This window comes from Cucurbita pepo, chromosome 1 (assembly GCF_057944985.1).
Source record: "Cucurbita pepo subsp. pepo isolate OVF chromosome 1, ASM5794498v1, whole genome shotgun sequence".
NCBI lineage: Eukaryota > Viridiplantae > Streptophyta > Magnoliopsida > Cucurbitales > Cucurbitaceae > Cucurbita > Cucurbita pepo.
Genome location: NC_141798.1, coordinates 7,036,420 through 7,059,175, shown reverse-complemented (window position 1 = coordinate 7,059,175; position 22,756 = coordinate 7,036,420). Strand labels below are relative to the sequence as shown.

General features: G+C 36.2%; 5 protein-coding genes across 5 annotated transcripts; 1 reads left to right on the top strand and 4 right to left on the bottom strand.

The window, feature by feature from the left end:
• The first annotated feature begins 3,331 nt into the window (after positions 1-3,331).
• Positions 3,332-7,076, top strand: LOC111792504 (uncharacterized). Its single transcript, XM_023674020.2, has 4 exons — positions 3,332-3,670; positions 4,590-4,745; positions 4,887-5,525; positions 5,616-7,076. The coding sequence occupies exons 1-4, from the start codon at positions 3,332-3,334 to the stop codon at positions 6,858-6,860; spliced, it is 2,379 nt and encodes a 792-aa protein (XP_023529788.2). The 3' UTR covers positions 6,861-7,076.
• Positions 7,077-7,349: 273 nt separating this feature from the next.
• Positions 7,350-10,367, bottom strand: LOC111792543 (5'-nucleotidase / magnesium ion binding protein). The gene is made up of 10 exons (XM_023674063.2): positions 10,168-10,367; positions 9,859-10,000; positions 9,714-9,774; positions 9,480-9,612; positions 9,076-9,199; positions 8,855-8,911; positions 8,639-8,735; positions 8,321-8,528; positions 8,149-8,209; positions 7,350-7,733 (listed from the first exon to the last, which is right to left on the bottom strand). The coding sequence occupies exons 1-10, from the start codon at positions 10,254-10,256 to the stop codon at positions 7,668-7,670; spliced, it is 1,038 nt and encodes a 345-aa protein (XP_023529831.2). The 5' UTR covers positions 10,257-10,367; the 3' UTR covers positions 7,350-7,667.
• Positions 10,368-10,823: 456 nt separating this feature from the next.
• On the bottom strand, positions 10,824-13,583 carry LOC111792522 (dnaJ protein homolog). Its single transcript, XM_023674043.2, has 7 exons — positions 13,426-13,583; positions 13,144-13,321; positions 12,403-12,565; positions 12,178-12,319; positions 11,812-12,088; positions 11,529-11,727; positions 10,824-11,432 (listed from the first exon to the last, which is right to left on the bottom strand). The coding sequence occupies exons 2-7, from the start codon at positions 13,288-13,290 to the stop codon at positions 11,119-11,121; spliced, it is 1,242 nt and encodes a 413-aa protein (XP_023529811.1). The 5' UTR covers positions 13,291-13,321; positions 13,426-13,583; the 3' UTR covers positions 10,824-11,118.
• Positions 13,584-14,513: 930 nt separating this feature from the next.
• On the bottom strand, positions 14,514-17,402 carry LOC111792567 (vacuolar protein sorting-associated protein 60.2). Its single transcript, XM_023674077.2, has 7 exons — positions 17,155-17,402; positions 16,834-16,985; positions 16,084-16,177; positions 15,509-15,580; positions 15,320-15,431; positions 15,073-15,233; positions 14,514-14,851 (listed from the first exon to the last, which is right to left on the bottom strand). The coding sequence occupies exons 1-7, from the start codon at positions 17,221-17,223 to the stop codon at positions 14,798-14,800; spliced, it is 714 nt and encodes a 237-aa protein (XP_023529845.1). The 5' UTR covers positions 17,224-17,402; the 3' UTR covers positions 14,514-14,797.
• Positions 17,403-18,012: 610 nt separating this feature from the next.
• LOC111792533 (uncharacterized) lies at positions 18,013-21,964 on the bottom strand. Its single transcript, XM_023674054.2, has 4 exons — positions 21,638-21,964; positions 20,018-20,274; positions 19,502-19,947; positions 18,013-18,565 (listed from the first exon to the last, which is right to left on the bottom strand). Exons 1-4 carry the CDS (start codon positions 21,760-21,762, stop codon positions 18,308-18,310), a joined length of 1,086 nt encoding a protein of 361 aa, XP_023529822.2. The 5' UTR covers positions 21,763-21,964; the 3' UTR covers positions 18,013-18,307.
• Between the last annotated feature and the right edge of the window lie 792 nt (positions 21,965-22,756).

The following is a 22,756-nucleotide window of genomic DNA, read 5'->3' as shown; positions in this document are numbered from 1 at the left end:
CGGTTAATCTCTATATGTTAGATTTGTTCACATTAACAGACACAACTAATCTTTATATGTTAGATTTGTTCATATATGTAACACAACTAATCTTTATATGTTAGAGTTGTTCACATCCGTAGACACAACTAATCTCTATATGTTAGATATGTTAGATTTGTTCACATTAACGGACACAACTCAAAATTGGTTTGAAATGAAAATTTTTAAAATTGGTGATATAATTGAAACCAACTTTATACCCCGGATAACTTTGATAATTTAACCACCTTGCCTTTGGATTGACATCATCTTTGATTATAAAATCTTTCTAGTTGCGGGGTAAGAAATTTATTTATTTATTTATTATTCTTATTATATATATTTGGATATAAAACAATGAGAAATTTACAGTAGCAGAAGAACAAAATGAATTAAGATATTGAAAACGTTTTTTATTCTCACCAATAGCATTTGGTACACGTCTCAAGACGACTAAGTCTTGTTGTTTATATTCATTGCAAATTAAAATAGTAAATTTACATCATGATCCAATAAAATTATGTTGATTATGTATTGTCTTCATATTTTTTTCGTTGTTATTATTTTATGAACGTAACTTTATTACTTTTTATGAATTTATTTTATTTTATTATTTGACATAAATAATAATATTAACAAAATCTTGAAATTAACTGGAGTTTAGCAACTGAGTTATCTCTAACCGGGGTTGCATATCCACTACATTGTATATGACCATTATTAGCAAATATAACTTATAAATTAGATTTAATAATTAATTATGAATTAGTCTACTTTTCTTGCTTATTTATTTTAAAAAAAGAACTTATCTTGAGGAGAATATTTAAAGAAAATACAACACACTTTTCACTAGTTTTCATTGGTCAAAAGTTAGTTTTGGTTTTTCTGGTCTTTGTAGAGGGCCATTAATGAATAAATAAATAAATAATATGCCTTTAATTTAATTTCATATATGTATATTTTCAAAGTATTATTATTATTATTATTATTATAAGGACAAAAATGGTAACATTTTCAAAGAAATATGAAATTAGCCCCCTCTCGTCTTTTTAGCTAATTCAAAATGTTTATATAGAACTTAACAACTTTCCTTTTGAATATTCTCTCATTTAATTTATAGTTGTTTTTTTCATTAAAAATAAAATAAATAGTATGTTATTTTACAGGTTAAATTATAAATTTAGTTGATAAATTTTGAGATTTATGTTTATTTGATGAATTTAATCCTTCAACTTTGATATTTATTTATTTATTTATTTGGTCAACTCGACCCTGAATGAATGAACAAAATATATTCATGTATGTATAGATACATAACATAAACATGTGTGTGTAAAGTGGGAATGAGATTTGGATGCAATCAATCCGTTTGAAAGATTCAAAAGGAAATAATTAGTTGACTTTGTCGGAAATCTTTTATTATTGTTTCTTTAATCAATCTTTTTTTTTTTTTTCTTTTTCTATAAGTCTATCATTCGATGGAGGACGTAATAAGCTATGAAAAATAAATAAATAAATAAATGAAAGGCCGACTATTCAGTGCATTATTATTATTGTTTTTTGAGTTAGTATACTAACTCAGAATAATATTTGTAGAAACCAACATCATACGACTGAAAATACGATTTAGACTTTTTTTTTTACCTCTTTGAGTTAACTTTTTTTTTACCTCTTTGAGTTAGATTTTTTTCCATTTGAGTTCGGTTAGATATTTTTTTCTTCTTCAAGATTGAGTTGGGTTAAAATTTTGGAAAACAAAAAGTTCAAGTCAATTAGCAAGTTGATATTTTTAGTCAACCCGAACAACCCAAAAGTAGATCATAACTCAACCCTCTGAAAATTAGTATTTAGTATTTAGATCATAACACAACTCTCTTTGAGGTTAGTAATACATTTTGACTTGGGAATCTTTAATATTTAAGTTTTATAAGATTTTAATCATTAAAATAATCAAGTAGAATTTTGTTAATAATTTAAAAAAATCGAATTGAAGATTTAATTAGGGTGAGGTGTAAACTTTATTAGAATATGAAACTTTATTCATATTCTTATGAAAAAAAACAAATCTAAAGAGAAACTGTATATTTGGGTCTCTATATACAATATTTAATAATTAAATAATTATTTCACTTAATAGTAAATACACCTATCTATAACTCTTCTGATTTCTTCTACATCCAATTTGAATTATTCATAATACATTTTTTTAAATATATATATATATTTTTATTCCTTGAATTTTCAATACTCATTCAATAACATTTGAGTATAATTTTTCTTAATAGAGAAAAGAAAACAAAAAACAAAGCTGGAGCTCCAACTTTTTCTTCTCCTAAAAATAGTAATGTATTAACTTCTGAGCTGGCTAACAATGTACTAATGACATTAAGTAAGGAATATTACATAACAATAACATTAAAAAAAACAATATATATACTTGTTTTTTTTTTTTTTTTTTTAATAAAAGAAATAATTTCAAATGTCTGATGATAAAATTAAAATAACTTAAATTAAAAGTCTAGTCCACAACTACTTTTAATAAGTTCCAATTTCTTTTTTCAAAATATAAAAACAAAATTAAATTAAATTTAAATTTTATAGACAACTTAACTTTTAAAAATATTTAATGAATTATTCAACGCAATTTCAAAAGGCTTGAAATTTGGTAATTTAACCATTAATTAATTTTTTTCAAAGCTAAAAAAATTCAATAAAAATGTGATTTTTCTTCAAAATCAAAATCATTTCAATTATACAATTATAATTCATTGAATTCACGTAAGAATACTCTAAATTACAATACCCTTTAAATTGAAGGTTAACATTGTAAATTTACATCAGTTTTGAAATTAGAGATAAAAATCAATAAAATCCAATCTTTCACTCGAATTAAATAAGAATAAATAATAATAATAATAATAATAAATAAATAATAATAATAATAATATTTAGAGATAAGAAGAGAGGAAATTTTAAATTGCGGTACTTCCAAGGTGAAGAGGTTGTTTTCATGGAGAGGAAATCTCTCTCTCTCTCTCTCTCTAATCTCTCTCTAAAAGGGGTCCTACGAACAAACCTTTTTGTGCTTTTTTTTTTCCAATCTATAAGTATCCACCTTCATCCTTTCTCTTCAATTCTTCATTTCTTCTTCAAATTCTCTGTTCCTAACAGTAATCTCCAACTGTTCCAATCTCCGATTTCGCGATTTCGATATCCCTTTCTGATTCAACTTTTCCTAATCCATTTTTCAACTCTCTGTTTTCTTTTTCTTTTTGAAATTTGTTTCGTCTGATTAGGTTCATCAATTTTTATGGTGGTGAAATTGGTCCGGTGGCCGTCGTGGCCGCCGTTCTCGTCGAGAAAATACGAGGCGAGGATCAATCTTCGCCGACTGGAAGGATTAACGAATGTATCAGTGAAGGAAGCGAGTGGTTTAGTGGTGGAAATCAAGTGGAAAGGGCAGAAGATTATGGGAGTGAGTTCTTGGAGACGATCTGTGAAGAGGAATTACACAGAGAAAGGCAATGTCTGTGAAGAAGGAGGCTTATCGGTGGATTGGAACGAAGAGTTTAAGAGTTCGTGTTCCTTTTTGGGCTCTAAGGAGGATCTCATACCTCCATGGAAGCTTTCATTCACAATCCTTCAAAAAGTAAGCAACACTTCTTCCTTCCTTCTTTCCCTTTCCCTTTCCCTTTCCCTTTCCTTCCCCCCTTCCCTTCCCTTCCCTTTTCTTCTTCTTTACGGAATTTTTTACAGTTTCTGTATGGATTGAATTGTGAATTAATGGTAATTGAATTTTGGTCGTACTGTTTTGCTTGCTTTTTTCCACCTATTTCCCCTTTTGGTTTGACTTTGAATGATGAAGACAAGACGGTTTAATTGCTTCTGCCTTTTGTAGTTTCTATGCTTTTTTTTTTTTTTTTTTTTTTTTTTGTTGAGGTTGGGGCTCGTGGATGACGTATGGCTGAACAATGAGGATGTTGATATTCCAATTTTCTTTTGATATTCAGTGTTTTGACTTTTTCTATATCAATAATTTGTCACTTTATGAATTGAATATATCAATAATTTACAATTAACATAGGAGTATAGTGTTCTTACCTGATGTCCTCAGCTCTCATAAGGAAGAAACAGAACATTGCTTGGCCTGCAGAAAATAGATGAACAGTTGATGAAAATTTCATGAAATAATTCAAGATTAGGTAAATATAAACCCAAAATAAATAAATAAAATTACACTAGTTGAATTAGAATTGTTGGAAGGTGTGAAATCCCACCTCGGTTGGGGTGGAGAACGAAGCATCTTCTCTAAGGGTGTGGAAACTTCTCCTTAGCAAACGTGTTTTAAAAACTTTAACGGGAAGCTCGAATGAGAAAACCCAAAGTAAACAATATCTGAACGGATAGAAAGGATCATCCCCATATGTTGAATACTCAAATAAATGATCTGAAAGGGCTCATAATACCTTTTTCTTTGGGGATCTGTGGCAAAATTTTCTCTTGTTTGAGGGGAGCTTCTCGTGGTTGGGCAGTGTTCCAAATTCTTACTCAGTCAGCTGTGATTACAGGGAGAAAACCAAGTACTTCGGAATAGCTATACTGTTGTAGGAACCGCATCACTGAACCTAGCAGAGTATGCTTCCAAAGCTGATGGAAAGGAGATTCAAATAAGCCTTCCTTTGAAGGTTCGTGGCAGCACTCCAGAGTTCAGCCCCTTGCTCCTTGTAAGTAGTATCTCCCAAGTTACCAGCACAAATTGGTTGTTCTTCCAGCCTTCAAGGAGATGAAATCTGAAAGAAAGTGCATTGCTTCATATTCCCTGCCATTTTCTTTTTTTCTGATGAAGTTCGTTTTCGATTACGCAGTTATCTCTCAACCTCTTGGAGCTGAGAGCTACAAAGCCTTTGATGATGGTGCAAAGGTCGATTATGCCTGTTACGCTCTCCCCGCCTTCACCGTTGGCTTTGTCTGCAGAGAAAGATGGGTTAGCTGCAATAAGAGCAGGTCTAGATAAAGTGAAAATATTTGGACACTGTGTATCAGCTGGAAGAGCTAAAGTACTCCGTGAAGAAGCTATTGCCACTGTCGATAGGTTTTATATTGAAGATAAGGATTGGACTCACAGTTCCTCACTTGATTCGGATTCGCTGGATGGTGGGAATGAGGATTCATGTGTTAGGCAGCCATTAGGTTATGAAAAACTCGCCCATGCTAACCGCGTGGCAGAATTGCTTCTCCCTGGAACAAAGACCAACAATGGAGATGATGAATGTTGGATATATTGTGGCAATGGTGCAGGATGCTTAGAAAAGGATGATATTGATAATTCACAAACAAGGCAGAACTCAATGAGCAAAATCTTGTCATGGAGGAAGAGGAAGTTGAGCTTCAAATCTCCTAAATTTAAAGGAGAGCCTCTTCTGAAGAAACATTATGGTGAAGACGGTGGAGATGACATCGACTTTTACCGTAGGCAGCTCAGCACAAATGAGCTTTTCTCTTGGGTATGTACTCCGGACCTGAACTGCATTTTACTCTGCTTTACTTAAAACCGTACTAATAGTGGCCTCCTCTTCTCATTCTTCTTCTTGCAGTGGTATAGTTTGGAGTTATCAGCAGCCGCATTTGGGGACGATAACTTCGCTGTAGGTACTTGGGAGCAGAAGGAGATAACTAGCCGTGATGGAGGCTTGAAGATCGAAACTGAAGTCTTCTTTGCCTCTATTGATCAAAGGAGCGAACGTGCTTCTGGGGAAAGCGCCTGCACGGCTCTAGTTGCTGTTATTGCTGATTGGTTGCTATCCAACCAAGAAGAAATGCCTGTCAAGTCTGAACTGGACAATTTGATCAGAGAAGGATCAGCAGAATGGAGGAACCTTTGTGAAAATAAAGACTACATGGAACAGTTCTCTGATAAACACTTCGATCTCGACACAGTAATTGATGCAAAAATCCGACCTCTATCTGTTGTTGCAGAGAAGTCATATGTTGGATTCTTCCACCCAGAAGGGCTGGAGGAAGAGGGTGTTTTCGAGTTCCTCAAAGGCGCCATGTCTTTTGACACCATATGGGATGAAATCAGCCTACTAGCAGCAGACCATCAAACAAGTGTAGGCGAATCGATAGTATACATTGTGAGTTGGAATGACCACTTCTTCATCCTGAAGGTTGACAAGGATGCTTACTACATCATAGATACCTTGGGCGAGCGGCTGTACGAAGGGTGCAATCAGGCGTACATTCTGAAATTCGACAAGGAGACAGTAATTCATAGATTACCAAACAACACAAAGGCATCAGAGGAGCAAACCTCCAATAACACAAACGAGTCAAAGAGCACGGCGCCATCAGATGAGGAAACATCCATTGACACAACACAATCAAAGAGCTCTGAGCCAGCAAAGGAGAAAAGCACCATTAACACAAATCAATCAAAGATCTCAGAGATATCACAGGTGGAACCATCTACCGAGGTGCCACAACTAAAGAACACAGAGATTATGGAGGAAACTCCCTCCATTGATGTCATGCAACCAAGCGACCCTGAAGAAGCATCAACACCAGAACCACCGAGTAGCCTGAAAGAAGCATCAACTGAGAAGAAAGATGAGTCAACAAATAGTGATATAAAGCAAGAGGTTGTGTGCACAGGGAAGGAGTGCTGCCAGGAGTACATCAAGAGCTTTCTTGCTGCACTTCCGATCAGGGAATTGCTGGAAGATGTGAAGAAGAACGGTTTGAGTTCATCAACACCTCTTCATCAACGGCTGCAAATAGAATTCCACCGTGCCAAAGTGATTCTAGAGGCATCGGATCAAATTTTGGCAAGCAACGCTTGAGGTTAATTACATAAGCTGACTCAAAAGCTCTGTTTCAGTTCTTATTAACTTTTGAAGAATCTTGTTTTAGACTACAGTAGTAAGGAATAAAGTAAATAATGAAGAGGCATAAATTAAATGTTTATAATGCCCATTTATTCCTTGCTCAATTATTGCTGCACAGAACTTATGATATAATTTTCTTATAAAATAATGTGCATGTAGCTCACCATTTGATATTGAGCTGAAATGACAAAACTTGAATCATATGGTTTGTACACTTAAATTAAAACAATAAACACAGCTGAGGGATAAATTATTTCAGGTGCATATGAACATCACGATTTGCAAGAAATCTGATCCATTTTCTAAAATGAACTCTAAAATAATCTCTGGTCAACAACTCCATTGTCTTCACTAAATTGATTATTAAATATCTGGCTAACTAGATTAAATAAATAACTGTAACTGTCGAGCCTACACTCCAAAATTATAATACCGATCAAATGATTTAGATAAGCATATTATGAATTATTCAGAAGTTGATAGGATTTGATGATTTTTAACTCATGTCGAATTTGAGAATTGTCATAAAACAAAGAATTTCTAAGCGACCACCAAATACTAACCAATGTCAACAGAGAAACCCTACGTCAAGCAATTAATTCCTGAGGTTCACATTGAAATGCCTGGTTTCATAGTCAAACTACTCTACTAAAGAATGAGTAAAAGCAACGAGTGTTGCCACTCAGCTGGAAAGGAGAACGATACTCTTGTTCAGAATTGGAAGTGATCACCTTCATTAACCATATAGAAAAGTTATGTCCCTCAGATGCCTCCAACTGGAAAGAGCTGGTGTACAAGTTTAACCACTCCCAGCATGGATGCATCATTCTGCAGACAACATTCAAATTGGTTAATGTTTTATGGTACAACAGTTGCAATGAGAATTTTATGTGGAGAAGAAAAATATTGTATTAGCAATAATAGTCACGAGAAATAAAAGTAAAGATTTTAGTTAACAAAAGCATTTTGGTCCATATACTTAGAGTTCTGTTCCAGTTTAGTCTTTCTACTTCAATAAATTTTAAATTTAGCCATTCAAAGTTAATTTTTATCGAAATTTGTTATATAATAATTTTTAGGTAAGAAAAGATACTACAATTTAGAAAGGGAATACTAACAGAGACCAACCATAAAACTTGGACACTTGAAAGTACAGGAACCAAAATAGAATGAAAGACCAATATGGTATTTTAACTAAAGATTTTCAGTTCTTTTCCTCCTCTTTTAGGGGTGTTCGACTCACCAGGTAAACAATATCGAAGGCGTTGCGATAGCTGTCAAGAGAGTTCTCAATGTTGTCATTCCTGAAAAACGAGATTATTATCATGAGAATGAATACTTCAAATGAATTTCAACTTAAAACAGCATTCGTAATAAACAGATGACATGAAGTAAGTTTTAAAAAGTTTACTTACAAAAACCCCACAGATATCCGCGTATCGTAGTTTAAACCATCTGACATCCCCAAATCCCCGATGTGGTCACCAAGAAGAAGTACATTCGTCCGTTTTCTTACTGAGGCACTGTCACTAGTTGCTCCATTTACATCACCCAATTGGTCATGAAGAGGAGCGGCCATGTCAAGAGCATGCTCATTCTTATTTAGACTATGAATTGTCTTGCCTGCAAAGAGAAACATTTCCATAGGACAAACTCATTCAAATGTAACAATCATAAGAACCCCTAATAAAATGACCGTGACAAGTAGTAGCCAGCTAAAAAAAAGAAGGTACCCTTAAATGATACAAGGCAACCATTATCATCAAACACCATTCTATTCGAAACGATCCTAATATTCTTAAAAGATCTGTGAAGCTTCTGCCTCAGGACCTGGTCCAGGAACAAGAAAAGGGCGATATATCAAGAGAGGACACACAAGTGAGCTTTAGATGTGAAATTATATCTGTATAAAATGCATTATAGAACAAAGAACATTTGACCATGCCTACCTCCTCTATAATGTCAGCAAGACCAGCTGAAAATATAAGAACAGGAACATCCCTTTCCTGATCATCATGATTTGTGGTAGTTAAAAAGTGTTTAGAGGGTGTTCGATATGAAAAATCAGCTATATCATGAAACCAAAAAACAGAAAATAAAACATTGACATTTACCCCACAAAGGGCATTATAGCAAGGAATGTTTTCACTTCAGGGAGAAAAGGTTTTACCTCTAGAAGTTCAAACAGCTCAACCACTCCCTCCCTAAAAGCAATAGTGGCATCAGCAACTGATTGCTTTATTGCATCAAATGTAAGACCTCCTTCAATAAGAAGAGAATGGCTTTTGCCCCACCTGCAATGCATAATACGGAAAGACAGATGTTGATGCTCCCATCAATAAGAACTAACAAAACAACATGGATAGAAATTCATAATGTATAATTGCAGAAGCATCACAGAAATAACTCGATTTTAGCTGATACTGGTACAAATATATGCCCTTCAACTCCCATCCATAATATACTTCTGATAGACAAATAGACGCATCACGAGTTCCATACAGATTACTTCTCAATACAATTTGAAATCCAAGAGATGAAAAATTAATAGCAAAGAACATCTAATAAACATACCACCCTTCCATGAGCTTCGTTTTCTCTTCTATCGAAATTGTAGGAGAATATTCCAAGGGATGGTAATATTTATAAAGTTCTTCTCTCTTATCATCATAATCAGGATTCCCCTGCTTTAGAAGACCGTGACTGCCTACACATGTTAATCTTGTCAGCACAACATAGATCAAGTTCATCACAATTAAAAATAGAGCTGCGATACAAAGTTGGCAGGTAGGAGTCATTAAATCTTACTTTGACCTCGGCGGCCATCAATCCAGTATCTCGTTAGCGTAGCATCAAAGTCAGCAATAACCTAAACAATACCGCCTACTATTATTTCTATAAACAAAGGTAAGGAAAAAAAAAAACATCAGACACAAAAACAAAAGAGCAAAACCTGGAGCTTCTGCGGTCCCGAAAGGCGCATAGCTTCCAGTTTCTTCTTGAGCAGATCGGTATCGGCGACAACTGCCTCAGAAGCCTGTAAGAACCCCTGCTCCTCCATCCGAATCACGTTTTGGTTTCCGCAAAACCAAAGCCTACAAAAGAAAAACGAATAGAAAAGTACGTGAACGTGAAAAACGATTAGTAAGGTGAGAATGCTGCATAGTGGCGCAAAAGAATCGAGTGAAACTGGGATTTGGATTTTGAAGGAACGATTGAGCAAAAGCAAAAGCAAAAACAATGGAACAGAGAGGAAAGTAACCTGGAATTGGAAGATGGATAAGAAGGAAGCTTAGAGATGGAATGGAAGCGAAATGGAATCGTTGAAATGCACAGGACTCGACCACTCATCTGGGCGTTCGCCTCAAATCAAATGAACAAGCATCGTACTGTTTGGGTATGCCATCTTCCTTTTTTCTTTTCTTTTTTTCTTTTCGGGATTTTTTCCTTTTTTTTTTATTTTTATTTTTTCCCGCTAATTTATACAAAATGCTTCATAAATTGATTTATTATCTTTTAATAACAATTTATTTAACTAATAACTATAAAGTTCTTTTATGGCACGACAAATAATTCAATTTTCTACTCAATGAAACATTTTCATTTCAAATTAACCATTTAAATAAAAATAAAAAGTTTTGAGAAGATTATTTTACTTTAATAAAAAATAAAACAATAATAAGTTCTTAAAATTCGTAAGAATTTTCTCTAGAAAATGATTTTTTCTACGAAAATCAAAAAATAAACAAATAAAGCTTGACAAAGCTCAGAATTTTGAATATATTTTAAAAATCAAATTTATATCAAATACGCATTATTAAAATAAAAATATAAAATTAATTAGAAAAAAAAAAAAGGATATATCAATGATTGGTCTATTAAAAATAAAAGAAAAAAAAAATAAAGCAGAGAGAGATGTTTGTGTTTCCCAATCCAATCCTATTTTATCTGCAAATGAAATACATAATTGTTTGAGTTCATGGTAAGCTAGAAAGCACATAGTAAGGAGAACAAAAACATAAACCCGGAAACTTGCTTCGTTATCCTACCACCCCGACTAAATTAATATAATCAAAGTCATCTATTTATTTTTGAGAAAAATTGGATATGACTGCCTGGAGCTGCTGCTGCTGCTGGCTGCTGCTCGATCCCTTTCCTCCATTTGGGGTATCCCAAAATTTTGATGTAGCTGTCTGTGGAGCACCATTCAAAATCATTGTTGAGCGCACTGGACTCTCTGGGCACCGCCGGGCATATCATCGTCTTCGTCGTAAGCCTCTTGTACTTGCTTCCTGCGCATCTCCTCTTCGATGTTGACGTCGTGGAGAGTGGTCTCTTCACATTCATCCAACTCCATGTCTGAGAGCTGCACAGAAGACCTGGGTGGTAGCACCCCCTCCAGGGCCTTGCACTGTTCAGGGTTCAAAGAGTCTGGGAACTCCACACTGAAGTGGATGTAAAGTTTACCCTTCATGAATGGCCTCTGGTACATTGGCATACCTTCATCATTTACAGCCTTGAATTGATCTGTGTGATTAAGAACTCACGCTGTGAGCAAATGCCGTAACAAGCAGCAGAAAAACACAGCAGACGTATCGTAATGGATCGTAAATAGTTACATACCGGGCTTTACTACTTCACCAGGAAGGGATTTGATGAGTAGCTGGCGGCCGTCCAAATGAGTTAGAATAAACTGGAAACCGCAAAGGGACTCGACGAGAGACAAGGTATGCTCCACGAAGAGGTCATCGCCCTTTCTCTTAAACTTCGGGTGCTCTTTTTGTTGTAGAACAAAAACGATATCTCCAGTAAGAGTGTCGGGCTGAACAAATGAATAAAATGAAAACCAATCATATGACATGTTTCAAGTGCCAACAAAAAATATCCAATAAGAATGCAGTCTTACCGCTTCATCTGCTTCACCAGGAAATGTAATCTTTTGTCCATTTTGCATACCCTTCTCAACAACTACTTCCAAAACTTTCTTCTCCTGAACAACCTTTTCACCCTTGCACTGTGAGCAACGATCTTTATCATTGATCGTCTCACCAGTTCCTTTGCATTCATTACAAGGATGCTGCATTTGTTGTATCATAGAGGGGCCGAGGTGTCTGATGGAAACTTTCATACCGGATCCTTGACAGCCAGGGCAATTCATTGAAGCACCAGATTTCGAGCCCTTACTGTGATTTGTTATAGCAAAGTTCACGTGAGTCCAGAAAATAAAGACAATCAATGAAGGGGAAAAGGCATAACGACCACGGTTACTCACCCCTTGCACTTTGAGCAAATTACGTTGCGTGAAAGAGAGAGCTTCTTTGAAGTCCCATTGTAGAGATCTTCCAAGGAGACCTTGAGGGGATGGATAACATCCTCTCCCCTTCTTTGCCTTCGTCCTCTGCTGCTTCCGCCACCTGAATACAACCTCAAAATGGATTTCAATTGCTTAAAGAAACTCCATAGTACATAATTGAACGTCACAGCAAATAATTATTACCGCCAAATGGGCTTCCACCAAAGAAAGACTGGAATATGTCAAATGGATCATGACCACCGCCACCACCCATTCCTTCCTTGAGGGCATCCTCGCCATATTGGTCATATATCTCACGTTTCTCTGGATCACTCAGTACCTCATAGGCTTGTGCTAATTCCTTGAACTGAATCACGAATGGAAATTTTTCAAAAGGTTAATATTTTTTTTTCCATTATGTTGATTAACTCAGCTGTCTGAGACAGGTTTTAAAGCCAGAGAGCTTGGAATATATTTGTCAAGACAAAACAATGGGAGAATCAACCAACATCAAATTTAAATTCCCAGGTAAACAGATAATGACTGAAATACAACAATCAAGCTTTAGGTCGAAGTCATGCGATCAATAAGCTTGCCAATTAAACAAAGGGGAAACCGTTTCAGTGTGTTCACTACACATGTAAACAACCAAACCATCGACGTTCAAATTACACACCTAACGTAGTAAGAGCGTCAATTCCTACAAAAGTTATTGCAACCCTAGCAAACCACTCTCTTCATTGAAATACAGGCGTGTAAAAAGCATCATTCTTAGTGAAAAATCAAGACCATCAGCAAAACAAAGCATCAATTCAGATAACTAAGAAGTAGATCTAAACATCATGATCCACAATCATTTATCATCAGGAAAAGACATTAGAAAATCCCAAGAAAAATAATAGAACTAACGATTCAGAATCATCAAAGGGGGGAGAAAGAGCTAACTTTTTCGGGGTCACCACCCTTATCAGGATGGTTCTTGATAGCGGCTTTTCTATAAGCCTTCTTTAGGTCGTCTTGCGACGCATTCTTCGAGACTCCGAGAATCTCATAGTATTTGGTGTTGTCGCTCTTCTTGGGCCTTCCAAACATTTTTGCCTCACCGATCGGATCTCAACAAACCCTAATAAAGCAATCAAACACATAATCAAAAACCAAGACCTCGAAAGCGAAATCGAGGGGAAAAAAACTCGAAAACCGATGAATCAAATGGAGAAAAACACGAACCTCACAAGAGCGAAAGGGACGATCTTCAAGTGAAAGAACGGGTAGAGAGATCGACCTGCGAGCAGAGAAACCAAAGGGGTCGCTCGAGACGGCGAGGGAGAGAGGGATTGGAAAGACCCAAATCTCAAACTATAAGGAAATATTTTGACGGTTCGGATTGTTTCTTTAAAAGATGTGGTCTGCTGAGGCTTAGGGGTAATTTTGACATTTTGATACTGAGGCGGCCAAACCCACATATGCTAAGGAAGGATCTAGAATTTTCTTGCTTTTCTTATTTTATGATTTCCGCCTCTTTTTAGCACAAGTTTAATTAATTCAAATTATAAAATTTAATTATCGTACTTTCATATTTTTTATAAAATAATATTTTTTTGGCCTTCAAATTCAAAGAAAAAGATACTCTTCTTCTTTTATTAAAATTTAAATTACTTTTTTGAAGTAAATTTTGTATTTTATATTTAATAAATAATTTATTTATTAAACACATTTTAAAATTGACCAACCGTAGTGTCTAATAACAAGAGCTTTAGAACCGAGCTTTAGAACCTTCAAGGAACCATTCAAGAATCAAAGAATTGAAGACCATAATGAAAAATACTCGAGGGAACCTGCAACTTTGACCAACATCTTCCAATTCTAGTCAAAGTGAAATACATCCTCCAAGCAACAAAACATATTAGGGCTATGAGTTGGGTTTCTTTCTACATTGCAACTTTGTTGGGATGTTCGAGGCCAATTGGGTCCATTTCGAGAATGGCTTGGGGGTACCAGTGCCTTGAATAGCCTGAATTCTTTGATCTAGAGTCGCTTTCAAAGTCTTACTAGAACTCTTCCAACGGAATATAATAAAGCCTATAAAACAATGAGCTATTACCAAATGAAAGGGGGTTAATGCTCATCGAACACAAATACACAGACTCGAAAGAACTCTAAGCAAATTTCAGTGAATAACCAAAATTACCATTCATAACACATCATTTAAAGCATATTAGTGTGGCCCTGTTGATCCTGTTCCAAACGAGTTTAAGTTGGAAATATAACCAAAATATACATTCAAGTGAATACCAACAAAACAAAGAATGTGGCTATAGAGTATAAATTCATGTGGCATATAATTAATGAAATGTCAACAGACAGAAAAGAATGGTACCAAGAATGTGCCTATATATATATAGTTTGATCTTGCATAGCCAATGAATGCAGACTGCCTGGATGAACAATTCCAAATACATGTTGGAGTGAATATAGCCAAAGATGAATGACAATCTATTTATAGATATATAAATCAAATGCAAGCTCTGCACAACCATGTATACAAAGGTTCCCTCCAACAGCTCCAAGAAACAATGATCAGATGAGATAAGTGTAACGTTTAGCCTCGAAGGGACGCGCGGGGAACAGCGGGTAAACCCAATTCATCCTCAGCCTGTGCATCAAATTTAGGACAAAACTCAATGCATATAAAAACAGCCAAAAGTGCAGAAGCTGAAATAAAAATGAACGAACTCGCATGAACTGATAGATGTAACTTCGTGTTAATGGATGCAATTCAGCAATATTTCAATTTACGACCGTTCTTTTAAATGAACAAGAACGAGATTTTTGACTCCAAGAAGTTGGATCCAGTATATGTTCGACGATCGTTACCTGTGCATTGGTTCTGCCTGCAGGAACGGCTGCATGCCCTGTAGGAGCTGAAGGCAAGTTGAGCTCTCCTTCTAAATCGGATTCCTTGTCGGGCTGGAGATATGATGGAACCCCATCAGTTTCAGTTTCAAATCCCATGTCTGCTTCCAAGGCATCCAGCTCTATATTCCAAAAAAGTAGTGGGGATGTAAGATTCCTAGGAAGCCATATTTCATCAAAATTGAGCATTTAAATGCAGCAATCATACCGCCCAAGAGTTCATCCTCGTCAATGTCATCAGGTACATTATAGCTCCTACCAAGAGTCTCTTGAATTTCATTGCTCACATCCATCAGATCCATCATTTCATCTTGTAAGTTCTGCAGACAACACAAAACCTCTCAAACAAAGGCTTGAATAAAACTAAGGATGCTAAAACGAGGTGATTGCTACTGACATCTATGTCCTGTATCCTCACTGTTTTCATCATTCCTTTCAACTCCTTGTTGGCAGATTTCAAGGCCGACATCTGCAAAAACAGTAAAACGACGTTAGTATGAGAGAAAAAGGATACTCCTATTTGATTTAATAAACGCATCCAGGATATCAATCCCCGTTACAAGCTAAACTGATATTAGGAAGAACGATGAGAGAACGCAGATAGAACTTTATTGAACTTCAAGAAATGCCTTCCTAATGGCAGATGTTTGTCCCCCTACCTCGTTCTCTCACGAGGTAGGCAGCAGGTTTCAACTAGACAGACAAAGCTCCACCTTAACTGCCCTGAACTCTTGGACATCTGACCCCGCGTTATAAACACAAACTAAAACGTGGGATGTCTAGTCAAACAATTAAGCAAGCAAGCAATCCAATTATTTCCCCTTCCCTTATCCTAAGATTTTCTTGATTTAAAATCACTACGTTTGAGTCCAAATCTGCAATGGAACGCTCGCACTTTTCTTTTCTTTCCTCTCTTTTGAGGGGCAAAAGATGAGCAAACCGATGATCACAAAAAGGGTCGACAGATGTTACCGTTTGTTGAGCATCTTTAATGCCCTCCGAGGCAAATGCAACTTGGTCTAAGTTAAAGGTCTGATTGTACAGCATGTCACGTTGTCCTTCATACCTGTTATAAAGCATAAGAAATATCTTAATAACCATACCGATAGTAAACAATAAAAAGAACTCCTACTTGGCAAAATGAAAGATACAAAGAAGTTTAGAACAAAATAATCCCAATCCAATTGTAGTCAGACGAGCTTCCAGACTTCTAATCAGTTCAACAGCAAGCATTTAAATCAACAAGCTTTCTAACATTAAAAAGAAAAAAGAAAAGTTCAATTGTGGTCAAGTCAATCAAAGTTTAGGGTTTACGGAAAAAGGATTTCTGGAAAAAGAATGGAAATTCAAATGAAAGTGTCAGGCGTATTATCATGGCTTTCACGCTGCTCAATCGCTTGCTTTGTTCTCGAGTCAGGGGCCGGAATTTTTGGAACAGATAACAGTTAACTACGAACATGAAGTTCTAGCAACAAAACCAGAGGGAAAAACAGAAAGTTATGGTGAAGGAAACATGATGAAGTAATATATGTTGCTTGAAACAAGAACACCCAAGCATACAGGCTTCTGCCAGATCTCCAAGCCAAATTGTCAAATCAATTCAACAAAATCGTCCCTCCAAAGTATTCACACTACTTTATGATTAAAAGAATGCAAAGGTTAGTTATATGCCCAGGTCGCACGGAAGAACTTTAAGAAAAAGTAACAAAAATGGGATCATACATTCGTTTTTGCTTTAGTACTCTCATCGCTCGAGCTTTAACAGCTTCTTGAGCTGGACCGGGCCTTGTTTTCTTGATCTGCTCCTTATATCTACTGAGTTCAGCATCAAGCTTCTTTATCTTTTCATCCACTGAATCGCCCCTTTTATTAATCTGAAAAAGGGAACAATACAGAACATCCCAATTGACACAAACGAATTCAACGAAGGAGAAGCAACCGATTCTTCCCAATAAATAAAATAAACCAAAATTCTCGTATTCCAAAATCCATGCCAACACAAGAAAAATAAGCCCTAGATGTAAAAGAAATAGTAACGATTACCCTTTCGGAGGCATCTTGGATAGACGGAGGCGGTTCTTTGTCTTTCTTGACGCCGAAAACCCTCCTCATCTTTCGCTGCCGCAAAAATGGAGCAATTCGACGTCGATCAGCCTCCGAAGACGAGAATCGACGCCAAAATGTGGAAGAAAAAACCCCGAAAGAGAGAATTTAGTTTCGCTGGGAAGATCACGACGAGAATCTCTTTGACATCCCTTTTTCTTGGATCGTTCAGGGAAGAAAAGAGAAGACCAATGGAAAATATTCACCTGCATCCGATCATATGTTAGTAAGAAGCCAACAACGTGGATTTTCTTTTCTTTTTTTTTTTTTCTTTTTTTTTTGCAATTGAACGGAACGGTTCTTTGTTTGACAATCCATCATTTAATAAGTATATTTTTCCCTCTCGAAAAGTGTAACTTTACTGTTTTACCCCTGCCTTTTCGATTTTTTTCCTAATCGCCCTATATCCCCGCGTTAAGAATCAGTCATTTTTTTTTAATAAATAAATATATATATATATATATATATATATATATATATATATTAACAAGTCTCATCATCGTTTTCGTCTACTTTAGTATTGATTTCTCACTCGAAGAGTTACACAATTCCAATATTTACATGTTTATACACTAACCAGTAAATTATGGAAATCTTAGATAAATTCAAATCTACTAACAATTTCCTAAAATCTCGGTACTTTGAATACTTTGAATCATATCTCAACATCTATCAATGTTGAGTCACCTTATGATTATGAGTCGTTTAAATCTTATGGGCTAAATAACATCTGAATAGCACGTGCACGTGTCCAGATAAGCCTCGTGTTCAAATAAGCACTTAATAGGGAATAAGTAGTTGATACAAGTACAAGAGATTCAGAATATTATTTATAGTTTCACCACAGACACAATGCTTCTTTCAAACTCACTTCACATGGTTGCTATTTTACAATGTAATGAGATATAACTTCATGACTTTGAAGGCGTCTCAAATCACACAGCACAGAGTGTCTTTCAAGCCACTGTTATGAAAATGATACAATACAATGAAGATGAACCATGATCAAGAACGAACGAGGGGGAGAAAGTGCAGCTAAATACAGCAAAGTCTGGACGGTTTGACACGAGGGCGTGCTCGATGAAACGTCTCATCAAGGTGCTAATCCAAGTTCCTTTCTTGTCTTTCCAACGAACAAGTCTCCAGATTTAATCAATCCAGGAATGCATCCACTTATTGTAATGAAAGGAAGTTGTGCGATTGCCTCCTTCCTTCCGAGCGAAACGATTGCAAGCTGCGAACCGGGTTTGTATGTAGCCAACCTGCTCTCATTCCCACCCATTAGCATCAGTTTCAGGTTCTTGGAGGTTACATGAGCATGGTTTTCTGCTATATAACCTTGTTTCATTTCCTGTTCCATGAATCCAAATTCACAATATTATGCGGAGATGACATTTGAGTATCTGAATAAAAATGCAGCATGTTAAGAAATCAATCCAAGTTGACGCCTAGCTGGGTGCCTATGTTTGACACTATGAGATTGTAACGGCGTAAGCCACCGCTAGCCGATATTGTCCTCTTTGGGCTTTCCCTTTCGGGCTTCCACTCAAGGCTTTAAAACGTGTCTACTAGGAAAAGGTTTCCACACCCTTATAAAGGGTGTTTCGTTCTCCTCCCCAACCGATGTGGGATCTCTCAATCCACCCCCTTCAGGACCCAGCGTCCTCGCTGACACTCGTTCCTTTCTCCAATCGATGTGGGACCCTACCAAATCCACCCCTTCGGGCCCATCATCCTTACTGGCACACCGCCTCGTGTCTACCCCCTTCGGGGAACAGCCTCCTCGCTGGTACATCGCTTGATGTCTGGCTCTGATACTATTTGTAACAACCCAAGTCCACCGATATACCAGATTTTTCCTTTTTGGGCTTCCCTAGGAACGAAGCATTCCTTACAAAGACGTGGAAACCTCTCCTTAGCATACGCATTTTAAAAACCTTGATGGAAAGCCCGAAAGGAAAAGCTCAAAGAGAACAATATCTGCTAGCATGGGCTTGGGCTGTTACAAATGGTATGAAAGCCAGACACCGAGCGGTGTGCCATCCAAGGGAGTGAATGGTGATATCCCACATTGGTTGGAGAGAGGAATGAAACATTCCTTATAAGAGTGTGGAAACCTTTCACTAGATGACTGCGTTTTAAAAACCTTGAGGGAAATCCCGAAAGGAAAAGCTCAAAGAGGACAAAATCCGTTAGCGGTGGGCTTGGCCTTGGGCTCTAAGAATATAAACTACTAACTAAATGCAATTATGGCCAATTAACTAAACGTACAAAATGAAGGACTTACCTGAATGTCAGTGATATCTCCAACTGCAAAGACATTCTTAAAACCCCTGACACGCAAGTGCTTGTCAACCATCAGTCTTCCATGGATGTCCAAACTTTTTTTCAAGACGGTCTCTTTCAGCCACCGAGACCCAACGGGTTTTCCGATGCACATGAAGTGGCAATCGGCTGCAATAGTCTCGCCATCCGATGTTTGATATACTCCATCTGATAAAGATTGCATCGAAATAGACTGTTGTAGGATCACTTCAACTTTCTTTGATGTCAACCAATCCAGTGCCTTTTGGGAAGCCTTAAACCCAACGAATTCCATTAATCTCGACCCCCGGTGTATTAGTTTCAAATTTTTCTCTGGAAAATCAACAGCAATTTCAGCAGCAAGTTCTACACCAGTAGGACCTCCTCCAACTATTAAGATCGTATTGGCCGACTTTATCTTCTCACATTCTGCATCCAAAAAGAGCAAGTTATACTTCAACAACGAATATAAAAATTTCATTGAATCAATTTTATTCACCTGCTTGGTATTGACTGAGCCTTTCAGTTCTACTTTTTGGAACTGCTTCCTCATGACCGGTGGCAACAACAAGATAATCGTAGGGAACTGAAGAGCCATCTGACACAATAACTTCCTTGTCTGTGATATTTGTGGCTGAAGATGCAACAATTTTTGCATTGGAAAGGTAATCGGTATGATTAATCACGGATCTTTCAGCGAACGATGGCTCGACCATTGACCTCAACCCTGCCCATGAGATCTCAAAATACTCCTTCCTGAATCCAATAAATCATTACGACCATTCTGAAAAATTTATTCAGGAAAAGAATGGGGATGCCAAGAATGGATCAAATAACACTAGACAGGATGCCCAGGTCACAACAGCTTTCCTTTTCCTTTTCATTTTCAGTATTGATATCTTTTATGCCAATGTGAGCAAGGCTCAACCAATTAGAGGTCAAAAGTTCGAATATCAGCCCCACCTAATAAACTAAAAGAACAAGAAGTATAGGTATCTCTTATGATTTTAAATAAATAAGAATACTGCCAGACAGTACAATATCTAGAATATCAACGTGCTGCACAACTTATAAGATGTATGTGAACTTAACTCATCAATACTTAACAGCTCAAGCCCACCCCGCGGCTGTTAGAACGCATCTAGAGGGAAAAGTTTCCGCACCCTTATATAAAATGTTTCGTTCTCCTCTCCAACCAATGTGGAATCTCACAATTCACCCTCCTTCAAGGCCCAGCGTCCTAGCTGGCACTCATACCCCTCTCCAATCAATGTGGTACCCTCCAATCCACCCCTACAGGTCCAGTGTCCTTTCTGGCACACCGTCTCGTGTCCTCCCCTTTGGGGCTCATCCTCCTCACTGGCACATCGCTCAGTGTCTAGCTCTAATGCCATATGTAACAGCCAAACCCACCGCTAGCAGATATTGTCCTCCTTGGGCTTTCACTCAAGATTTTTAAAATGTGTTTGATAGGGAGAGGTTTCTACACCCTTATAAAGAATGCTTCGTTCTCCTCTCCAACCAATGTAGGATCTCACAAAAATGTACTTAAAATGTCAGCAATTGGGCATCATCTTCATCCTATAAGTATATTTCTACAGTAAATTCATTTGTACATCGTCCACAACTGAGATAAGCTCCTGCAGGCCTTGGATCAGCTACTTTTTATTGCCTATAAATGGCAAAATATTCACCTCAATTATCCAAATATCCTCTTGCTCACAATTAGCTAAGCCTGAAATAGGTGTAAGTTTTATTACATAATTTGATTTTATCGTGTAAGTTTTATTACATAATTTGATTTTATCTCTATCAAAACTTTATCTGGTTTGTCTCTAACCCAATGCAGAGGCAAGGTTCATCAGCCCTTGCTATTCTCCGCTGGAGGCTCTCGTAGTGGCTACACAATCTACCAACCTATTTCGATAAATCTAATTTTTCGTATATTGTACCATGAATCACAGATGACTAATGATTTTCCTTTTACACGAATCTCCTCCAACAAAATGGGCAACAGTTCCTAAACTTTTCAATAACAACTCCTACGATCCAATCCAATGATCGAACAAGAAAAGGAAAAAGAAAATATCAATAACAAACAGAAGTACAAGCAGCTTACTGATCGATTAGCACGACATCGGCAACAAATTGAAGAGAATAAGCAACAAAAGCGCCGCCAATTCCTCCGCCTACTACCACCACTTTCTTCTTGTCCTCCGCCGCCATCATCTGCAGACCTTTCATATAATTCAATAGACATACATCTTTAAAGCGATTTCAAACCAGCCTTTAATAGCTCAAAAACTCGAATATTAAAATGATAATTAGCGAATAAATATGGGGATTGTGTCGAGATCAAGAAATCGAAGCTGTTCCAGTGAGAAAGCCCCAGATTCCGGCTGTTTGCGGGGCCCGTAGAGGGAATTTTGGAGAGTATGGTAAGAAAAAAGAGAGAAAAATATTTATATAAAAAAAGAAAAAAAAAAAGCTCGCATCAATGAGCTTTGTCGGCGCGTATGGTAAGAAAAAACAGTTAACCTGCTGACCTGGGTCAATTAAAAGCGTTAATTAGTAGAGTTATTTATTTATTTATTTTTTTTTTGGTGAAATTATTGTTTTTTAATACATATATAGGTTAATTATTTAAATATTTATTCGATAATTATTGTCCTCAAATTAAATTACAAGATTAATATACGAGTTTTCAATTATTTAAATATTTATTCCATAAGTATTGACCTCAAATTAAATTACAATCGGGTTTTCGTAGTTGTAAACAATAGACATATTCAATATTTTTTAAAATAAGACATTCTTTTATATAAAAATTTAATTTTATTTAAAAATATTTAAATATATAAAAAGGTTAAGAGTTTCTTATAATTTTTTTAATTTTAATTACCTAATTAATACGATTAAACTTGTAATTAGTGTTACGTTTAGTTTAATTAGTATTTTTTAATTTCAATATTCTTTTCGTAATTTTTTTAATTTCATTCTTTTTCTTGAAGGTAAATTTAACTCCGGAGTTTGAACCTTATTTTTCAGCATGATTGATTGTCTTCTTGGATCAACCATTGACTTATTGATTTGATTTTATTTGATATAATTTCCTCCACCTATTAATACTTTTCTGATCAGTCATATTTGTTGGTTTACTTAGGTTGACTTTTGATTTTGTTGGTTTTCTTGAATCAACAACTATCTGATGATATTTTTCATCAACCTTTGACTTACT